Below are 10,102 nucleotides of genomic sequence, written 5' to 3' on the forward strand. Positions count from 1 at the left end.
TGGAAAAAAACAAACATGATTTTGCCAGCATGAGACCAGGATTCTCGATTACCGGTACCGCAAACTAACAGTGAAGTGCTTGCCTGTCGTTGCTGTTTTTGAAATTCTATCGACTAGATGCCGCTGAATAAAGACCTATCCTTGAAATGTGTTATTCAATTCCGAGCCAGCGCCGCTTGACCTTGAAGCTTTTTTGTTCATACAGTCAGACGTTTAAACCAATTGAGCTATCAGAGTAAACATTATAGACTAATACAAATTCAACTGATACGCGACGAACCTCTCGTAATTGCAGATGAACGCAAGTAATTTATTGCAAGAACAAAAACAAACTAAAAGAAATCGCAGTCGCGAGCAGACATGATGTCCAGTTTCAATTCTCGTCGTTGTTTGTTCACCAGTGAAGCTTCACCGCGCTTCAGCCTCCGGTGATTGAAAGCTTTTTGCTGCTTCGTCATTGCGCGTTTAACTCTTTGCTTTATGACATCATCCGGCACGCTGCTACTGGCAACAGAAGTGCCGCTTCCTCTCGCACAGTGGCTCGGGATGGACTTCCGGTTCTCCTCATCACGGAAAGGTCGAAACTGTGAATTGGAAATAGATAATCCTTCCAATTGGTCAGCAACCCGCTCATCTTCAATGGCAATGGACTTTTCATCAGATTCTATGAAGGTTTTCGTTTCAACCTCCAAGCAGTCTGTCTTGGTTTCAGCAGAAAAGCTTTCATCGTGGTCAGGGAGAGTTTCCTCTTCATCGGATTCGTCTGAAGTTAGTCTTGTCTCCTCTTGTGTCTTCCACATCTGCAAGTTGTTGAACTCTTCCAACTCAGCATCATTGACATCTTGCAACTCAATCTCCCTGCAATGCAACGAGATCTCACAACTGCGATGCCAAAACAAATCCTCCTTGAATAATCTTCAACGCGTACTAGCCTGCAGCCAGTGAGCAGCATGGGTGCTTTGTCAGTTAAAGTGGAGGAAGTTGACACACGAGTATTGAAAAAAGAAACAAGGCGAATCACGTCACCGGCTAGCGTCAGTGATCAACCGAGGTTAAGCATTGGCCAGAATCACTTACAACCTTAACTCTAATTTTTATCTATGAATGCTGCATGTTATCTATCAACGCTACACAAAGCGACTAACCTCTTTTCCTCGCCCAGGTTTAGCTCGTCAAAGCATGGAGGGGGCTCCTCGCTTTCAAACCCAAAACGTTTCAAAAAGAATTCTCGGACACATTTTATATCGCGTTCGAAGTATTCCCTAAAAAGTAAAGATATCTGCGATCATAATGTGGCGGGTGGACATCACAAATCGACAAACCATCATTGTTTTTTGTGATGACGTCACCTGCCATCGGATTGAAACATCTCCTGGAGCTTCTGGAGGCTCCGAAACTTCGACAGTGTTTTATACAAATCATCGCATATAGTTCGGTCAGTGAGGTTGGTCATAATGCTTACTACGTGATGCTGTTATCGAACAATTGTTTTCATCTTATATCTATTCTCTGTCATGAGGATGTCAAAGTCTGGGCAAAATACAACTAGCCACATGCTTAAGCGGAGTTAGTCAGATCAACGGAGCGGCAATGAATGGTGATACATTAGTAAACACAATTGAAAAACTGGAATTTTCTGGATGTTGCAGTTTTGGAAAATATAGCGAAACTTGAGATTTAACTTGTATGAGAAATTAGAGTTGCTGTCTCGAGCTCAGACAGCGCCGCACCGGTGCCATGCCATAGGTAGACTCAGAGAGCAAGTTTATAATGCAACTTATTTGACGCTATCAGCCTTGTTGGCCGCTCATCTTTTAAAATATTTTCCCTCTTACAACATATTTTGAAATTAGATCTTTAAATTCACCAAACCATATTTACTGCGTGAGTAAATGCATCTCGTTAATTTGTGCGTAAGTCCCCGGTTGAGCCTCATGAACTGGAAGGTGGTATGTTGAGCTTGACGTTGGCAGCATTCCAATAGAAAGCAAAGCGTCAAAATATAATTTCATGAGGCTCGCTCAGACCAAGGACAACTTAACGAATCCTAGCGCAGCAACGTCAAATATTGAACCATACTCCACAATCATACACTGAAATAGGTCAGTTAGTGAGAAATGTGTTTACTTCGGAATACTGCAGAAGTTTCTTAGTTTATGAGAGGGACGTAAAAAATTTCTACCCTTCAAATCCAGTGCTGAAATAAGTGTCAGCTAATTTTCAGAATCAACAAAGATACAAGAAACCACTGCCAGGACAGCGCTTACCTGGCGTGCCTGTGGGAGGTCGATAACATTTGAGGAAAATCTATCATAGTCACGTGATCGTTTTCATCCACCATCAAATTAAATTCATTGAAATCTCCATGGACGAGTCCGTGATTGGCGAGTTTGACAATGAGATCTATCAGCTCATCGTAGACTGGAGCAGGGTTTCGTAATTCGTGCACCTTTTGTGAGAAACATTTCATAAATGAATGTGTCATTAAAGTTCACGCCCTTATCTCAGAAAGATATTATACTACTGTATTTATTATCAAACGCTTTTCACGATAATTAAAGTGACAAAAATACTTTTGGCTAACTATGGCAGACTCTGCTGTGATGTATCGAGTAATTTTATTTGCGTCTGCATCATCCTATGTCAGTGGCGATAGAGGCACAACACAGAATGCAACAAATACTTCCTTCAATCACGCTTTCAGTTTGTGATTATTGCCAGGAAAACACTGTCGGTCGGAAAGATAAATATGTTCCTCTGTAACAGCACAGGAAATGAAATGTTTCAGGTGCATGAGAAGTTGTGGCCCCACCTGGTGCAAAGGATATGCATGCAAGAGCTCCATCAGCACGCAATGCCTGTTGTGATCGATGGGCTTGGGTACTGGGAATCCTCGTTTGTACAAAGTTTCCATATAGGCATATTCCTTGGTGGCAGCAATACGAGACAGGTATATCCATGACACTGTTCTCCTGTGAGCATGGTAGTCCCGCTTATTCTTTAATTGACGAAATGATGTTCGACCTAACCTGGAACATCATTAGAAGTTCAGTTTGTTTTTATTTCTGACCATCACAACGAAAAAAACACGTATATGCCAAACATAGCAGAGGTCTAGAAAAAGGTAAAAGCGACAAAACGCGGACATTATAACGTGCATAATACCAAAGCAGAACAATCAGCTTAAAATATGGTACGGTCGTAACAATAGAAGGATGAGTTCAGTACAACACAAGAATTCTCTAAGAATATAATGTGGATCAATGACGGACAACTCCCATGCGGCAGGTAAAATTACTTTCATCGTGATTACAACAAAATCCTGGCCCAATGACATTACAGTGCACAATAGTTTGTGCTTGAACCAACGAAATATGTTATATATTACCTAATGATAAACAATAATAACCAAGGCTTGGCAATAAACAAACAATACTTAAGGAGTTTAAGCTCATCAATAATCCAAAGTCATAAACGATACAAAACTCTATGAAAACTATTATCATACAAACATAATTCGGAATAGCCCGTTTCGGTGAGTCCGATTCGGGGAGTCCTATTTGGTGTGTTCCCTATTCGGTGAGAGCCTTTTTCGGAGCAACAGTTCCCTATTCGGCGACTTTTTGAATTTTGTTTTTAAATTATCGGGTACCGTAGCCTAATTATCACTGCCGTTTTTACATCGCTAAACGTTGAAATCGTGCAGAAAAAAATAAAAATAAAATGTTTGAACTATTAAATGCAAATTCGTCATGTCAGTTCAGTTGAGTTGTTTTTATTTGTGACCATCATATCAAAAACAATACACGTCAACATAGCAAAGGTAGAAGCAACAAAACGCGCAATACACGTCAACATAGCAAAGATAAAAGCGACAAAACGCGACGTTAAAACGATAGGTCACACATTTGGTTATCTGTTACTACAATGTAAAAAGGAACTGTTAGGATAACTGGGTTCTTGGAACAAATTTTTGCTGGTTGGGATAACGATAACTAGGCTACGGTACCCGATAATTTCCTTTCAATCCAAGCTGTAGGCCACACATTTGTTGATCCAAACTAATCATTTTAACTATTCAAAAGTACTAACTTATAGACATAAACACGATTTTTTTTTGTTTGTAACATTTTCTTTTTTTTTTTATTTTCCCTTCATATCTTAAATTTTTCTGAATGTGTTGCGACCGTGCCAAATTTCTTTCAACTCAATAACTTACTTCGGTCACAAGCATGTTTTAATTAACGTTTGCGTTTTGTCGCTTCTCTGTTGAAGTGTATTGTTTTTGATATGATGGTCACAAATAAAAACAACTGAGCTGAACTGACATGACGAATTCAAGCACGTTTTAACGTTCGCGTTTTGTCGCTTCTACCTTTGCTATGTTGACGTGTATTGTTTTTGATATGATGGTCACAAATAAAACAACTCAACTGAACTGACAAGACGAATTTTCATTTAATTGTTCAAACATTTTATTTTTATTTTCTGCACGATTTCAACGTTTAGCGACGTTAAAACGATGTAAAAACGGCTATGATAGTTAGGATACGGTACCCGATAATTTTCAAAAAAAAATTCAAAAAATTGCCGAATAGGGAACTGTTGCTCCGAAAAAGGCTTTTACCGAATAGGGATCTCACCAAATCGGACTCTCCGAATCGGACTCACCGAATAGTAGCAGACCCAACATAATTATACAGTTTAATAATCACGGTTGGTGTAAACTACGTCTTGCAATGATACTGACAAAACAACTCTATAGATTAGAAGAGCAACGGTTGTCGATGGCAAATTGAATAGACGTTTTGGAAACTGACTAGAAAAAAACAAGTTGACTTGACTATATAATATAAAACGATTTCTAAGAATTTTAATTTTGAATAGAACGTCAAATACTTACCGATGAATTTTTAAAGCCATTTGTTGCCCATCATTTCCACCAACAATAATTATATCACTCTCTTTGCCCACTCCAATCTGGTTCCCAATTGAAAGAACTGAACCACGATGGCACATGACCTTCAGTGCCAAGTAGTCGTATCTGGAATCGGCAATTATTGTTTTTAAGATTACAATTGTAACACAAGTACTCAAAACAACTGTGGAAAACAGGAAAGTTTTCACAGTTTAGCACTAATCGTCATCGTTTGAGCTTTAAAAATGAATGCTTTCAGTCAAAATGTTTCTTTTGTAGTAAAGTAAAAAAATTAACTACTTTCTTGTTATAATTTGCAATTTTATTAATTTTTGTAATACAGATTGATCATGTCACAACTAACAATTGGGAGGCAATGGTCAAATATCACAAACAAACTTCCAGTTGGATCAAACAGTTGTGATTGGGGATTGTTTGAAATCTATTTTAGTCAAAACAAAATTCTCCACAAAAAGTGTAATTTAAAAAGAAATGGGTGGTAATCACTTGTTTTTTTATACTTTTTGTCAGTAAACGTGTTCATTCTGAAGGCTTGAATAAAATGAATAATGAGAAAATAATTTGTTTTAATTTTAAATTCGATCTAAAACAAACAAGAATTTTGCATCAAAACAAACTACGTTGGTTTCATACAGCTCACTTGCGACAAGAAAGGTACCGTACAAAATTTTGTTTGAAAATTTAGTGCAGTACAACTAGAGATGTAAATGCAAAAAAAACGAACCGTTTTTTTTTAAAAAAAACGTGTTTTTTTTCAAAAAAAACTTGAGCCAAAAAAAACACTCGTTTTTTGTTTTTTTTTTGTTTTTTTTCATATTTTTCTGGAAAAGTTGCAATTTTTTTGCAATTTACAGCTTAGTTTCATTATAGTGCTCTTGAAAAACATTAAATTACTAAAAATAGTTTTATTGGTGTGCTGAAATTCCTAAGTGTTTGTGTTTGGCAGCATATGTTCTTGCATAGTCCTATGAGGACCTATGTTGTTTCGCCTTCTTCTTCATTCTCTGGCATGTTTGTGGCAGTAGACCTGACAAACATTGAATTAATGAAATTTGATACATGACATAATGTAGATGAGTTAATTTCTTTTTCCTTTTATGGAAGTTAGCCTATGATGTTAGTATACTGTGGTACTGGTTATTCTTGTACACACTCAATGGGTTGACGAAATTTTGACAAAACAAGGTGGCAGTATTCAGTACACACATTTACCTTGTTTGTGGACGTGATAATTTACTAATGCAAGCTATTGCCAATAGCTTGTTTAAACATGTTTTGTAACTGATAGCTTGCCAACGATGTATATGCTTTATAAATGTTGAAACAGAAGTATTTTTTTCGTGTGTTGTAAGATCTTGGATTGGACACTTCGTCATTGATGCTTCTTGCAGATTATTCGGGACATATAATGCAAGAGACCTTATCACTGATATTTTTAGCTGTCAAAAGTTAATGCATTTGTCAGAAAAGGTTTAGGTTAATGTTCCTTTCAAATGCCCACCACCCATGTTGACTATTGCTAGTAACTACCATTCTACCAACCTTGAATGAAGAAGTTTTTCCTTTAAAGTGGAGTTTTTCAGCACTGCTCAGTGCTCAGTGTTCACATAGTGAATAAATGCTTTATAATGCTTTTCCTGACAAGAATAAAGTTTTACCCATATTCCCACAATGCAGGATAAAGATACAAAACAAACATCAAAGATGAAAACTTATTTTATTTGAGAACTAGGCCTACTGTTTTTTGAGATAAAAAGAAATTGACCTCTTGTCGTTACGCACCAATAAAACCATGATGCAAACTTTAATTTTTTTTATTGGGCAGAGGAAAGATTGACGAAAAGTTAGGCAAAAACAAAAAAAGTGCTAAAGTCTCAGTTCTGCAAACTAGTTCAAATTGGATGGATTAAGTGCAACCAATAACCATACTTCTTTTAAACATGTCTATGACAGCACAATGGTGTGATTAAGGGAAAACAAACATGGCTATGACGTCACAAAGGATTATTGAATTTCTTCAGGGAAAATAAAAAAACATCAAAACGTTTCCATCTTTCACTACATTTAAATGTGATTTGGGCTAAAAGTTGGGACTTTAGCACTACACTGCTTTTGCCAAACTTGTCATCAATCTTTCTTCTACCCAATTATTATTTTTTTTAATTTACGCACTATGGTTTTATTGGTGCGTAACGACAAGAGGTTAATTTCTTTTTAGCTCAAAAAGTAGTAGCCAAAACTTGTTTTAATATTCATAAACAGATAGCCCACCCCATAAAACATGGGGGTAGAGCTAAAACTTATGTAAATATGTTGAGCGGTTCTTGAGATATGGCCATTTTTCTATTGCTCCTTATCTATAAAGCCACTTAGTGGCTAAGGTTATTTCACTTATAACTCGAGAACCGCTTGTGTGATTTTCATCACGTTTGCACCAAATGCACATCAACTGGAACAATCTCTTGACGTTGTACTGGTAATGGTGTGGTGTGCTGGTGAAAAGTGCCTTTGTGAAGTAGAGAAACAGGACCCTGACCACCTGGTCTTAACGTAACATGCCCATTAACCAAAATCCCAGGTGGCTTCGAAACTGTACAGGAATGTGGTACTGCATTTAACAACTGGCTGAACCAAATTACAGACAATACTGGAGATGTGCCAACCATAGGACACTGTGTTACTATTTGAGACGATGAGAAACCTTTATGGCTCGTGTGTTGAGACTTGAGAGACATATTGTCTCATTTGAAAGATGTTATACGAGTTATGAGACTATTTTTTTGTTGAAAGAGACGCTATTGCAATGAGTTTACCCTAATTGCTGCATATTGTGACATTTAATAAAAAAATAGGTAAAAAAAACAAAAAAAACGAATAAAAAACAAAAAAAACGATAAAAAACAAAAAAAACGAGCTCGTTTTTTTAAAAACAAAAAAAACCGTTTTTTTACATCTCTAAGTACAACCCACAATTTAGGGCTATAGTGCAGAGCAGAAGCATTTGCTATATCAATCACTTGTGTTTGGTTCAGTGTTCATTTTAATGCAAAAACTAAAAAACATGAAACTGCTCAACCAAACAATTTTTTAGATTGATAAAGTCATAATTTTTAACTTTTAGGTCACTAAAAGCTTTTCTAAATTATAAAGTAATGTATTCAATAGAGATATACCGATACTAAACATTTTTATAATAAAATATATACATGAACGTATTATCAACAACAATGATCCTAGCTAACTATTTGAAGACAAATAAAAAATAAATATGTGGGAAATAGCTCCCAGAGCATTGTATATATGTAAATGGCACCTCAGGACACTGTGATACCCTGGTTGGGAACCACTGCTATTTAGGGATGCAACCTAGTTTGTACCCTGAACAGTTTGTACCCTCAGTTTGTACTCTGAAAAGATCGAGAGAAAACATTAAAAAAAGCGGAAGTCGCTGATTGCAGTTTCTGCAAACATTTTAAAATTTCCCCCCTGAAAAGATAGCACAAAGCCGAAGCCGCTGATCGCAGTTTCCGCTAACCCTAACCCTATCCTAACGCTAACCCTCGCTCATCGCAGCTTCCACAAACATTTTTCTGCAGTTTCCGCTAACCCTAACCATAGACTAATCTATGCTCTAACCTTAACCTTCGCTGATCGCAGTTTCTGCAAACATTTTTCCGTAGTTTCCGCTAACCCTTACCCTAACCATAGAGTAATCTATGCTCTAACCCTAATCCTCGCTGATCGCAGTTTCCGCAAACATTGTTTCGCAATTTCCGCTAACTGCAGTTTCCGCTAACCTTTACCTTAACCATAGAGTAATCTGGGTCTGCTACTATTCAGTGAGTCCGATTCGGTGAGTCTGATTCGGTGAGTTCCTAACCTCTAACCCTAACTCCTAACCCCTAACCCTAAAACGGCAATGATAATTAGGCCACAGTACCCGATAATTAAAAAAAAAAATTGAAAAAATCCCCCGTTAAGGGATCGGACTCACCGAATCGGGCCATTCCGGAGTAATCTATGATCTACCCTAACCCTCGCTGATCGCAGTTTCCGCAAACATTTTTTCGTAGTTTTGCAGTTTCCGTTAACTGCAGTTCCCGGTAACCTTTACCCTAACCATAGAGTAATCTATGCTCTAACCCTCGCTGATTGCAGTTTTCGCAAATATTTTTCCGCTGTTTCATTTTTCCGCAGTTTCCGCTAACCCTAACCCTCGAGTTTGTTTGCGGAAGCTCCGATCAGCGAGTTCGGCTTTGTGCTATTAAACTGCAATCAGCGACTTCGGCTTTTTTTAATTTTTTCTCTCGATCTTTTCAGGGTACGAACTGTTCAGGGTACGAACTAGGTTGCACCCGCTATTTAGAGCCAACCAACATGTTGCAGACTGAAGTGAACAACAATCAAAAGCGCAAAATACAAAAGAGTTGTCAGTTAAAGTTGAAATAATAGCTCAAGCACAATCAATACCGTACTAATACTTTAGATGAGACAGACCACTCGTCCACTCACCCTCTATTTGTTAGTCTGTAACCAGTGTTTAGCTTGCTTTTCTCCCAAGCTAATAGCCGGTGCTTACAAAGTTCCTGGACTAATTTATATGTTCCTCCACGCTTTAAGTTTGCTATGGATGCCAGAATCCCAAGAGGGACAATCTCATGATTTTTCATTCCCATTTCTACAGCAGTGAGAACACGAAAGTCTTCAGCTGACAAGTAACGCAACATCGTAACATCTAATTTACCCATTTTTGAAAGACCTCAACTGCCACCCTGCCAAGAAAATTAGTATTATATTTATATTTCTAGCCTCATTACATATGCTCCAAATAACCCTTTCAATACCGCTTTGAAACAATGCACTTAGAAGTTTAATTTTTATTGAAAACAAGTCAAATAGATGTTGTATTAGCGTTTTATATGGATTGTGTAATTCTCCATTTTTTTTACTCTGTTTTTGAAGTGGGACATATGTGCCCCAATGGTATTCATTCTCGGGATAATTTTGTCCCATTGGTATTGTACAATTAAAAATTGTTATTATATAATGTGTAATACAAAAATAAGTTTGTTCAAGAATTGTCTGCGAGTAAAACATGCCAATTTCGATCATGAAATGATCAAAGAATTGTCACATCAAGCTGGTGCATGCATAGTTCAGCTA

At 37.3% G+C, this 10,102-nt stretch overlaps 1 protein-coding gene across 1 annotated transcript; it reads right to left on the reverse strand.

Moving 5' to 3' along the window:
- Positions 1-289: 289 nt before the first annotated feature.
- LOC145785406 (serine/threonine-protein kinase RIO2-like) lies at positions 290-9,707 on the reverse strand. The gene is made up of 6 exons (XM_082597063.1): positions 9,452-9,707; positions 4,904-5,044; positions 2,813-3,029; positions 2,268-2,449; positions 1,146-1,262; positions 290-858 (listed from the first exon to the last, which is right to left on the reverse strand). Exons 1-6 carry the CDS (start codon positions 9,685-9,687, stop codon positions 333-335), a joined length of 1,419 nt encoding a protein of 472 aa, XP_082453189.1. The 5' UTR covers positions 9,688-9,707; the 3' UTR covers positions 290-332.
- Between the last annotated feature and the right edge of the window lie 395 nt (positions 9,708-10,102).

The sequence above is a fragment of the Aplidium turbinatum genome, chromosome 16 (genome assembly GCF_918807975.1).
Source record: "Aplidium turbinatum chromosome 16, kaAplTurb1.1, whole genome shotgun sequence".
Lineage (NCBI taxonomy): Eukaryota > Metazoa > Chordata > Ascidiacea > Aplousobranchia > Polyclinidae > Aplidium > Aplidium turbinatum.

Coding starts and splice junctions, on each gene's coding strand:
- LOC145785406 (XM_082597063.1), bottom strand. CDS start 9,687: ATGGGTAAATTAGATGTTACGATGTTGCGTTACTTGTCAGCTGAAGAC. Junction 1,263..2,267: donor ACCTCCCACAGGCACGCCAG/GTAAGCGCTGTC, acceptor TTTACTTTTTAG/GGAATACTTCGAACGCGATA. Junction 859..1,145: donor AACCTGGGCGAGGAAAAGAG/GTTAGTCGCTTT, acceptor GTTGCATTGCAG/GGAGATTGAGTTGCAAGATG.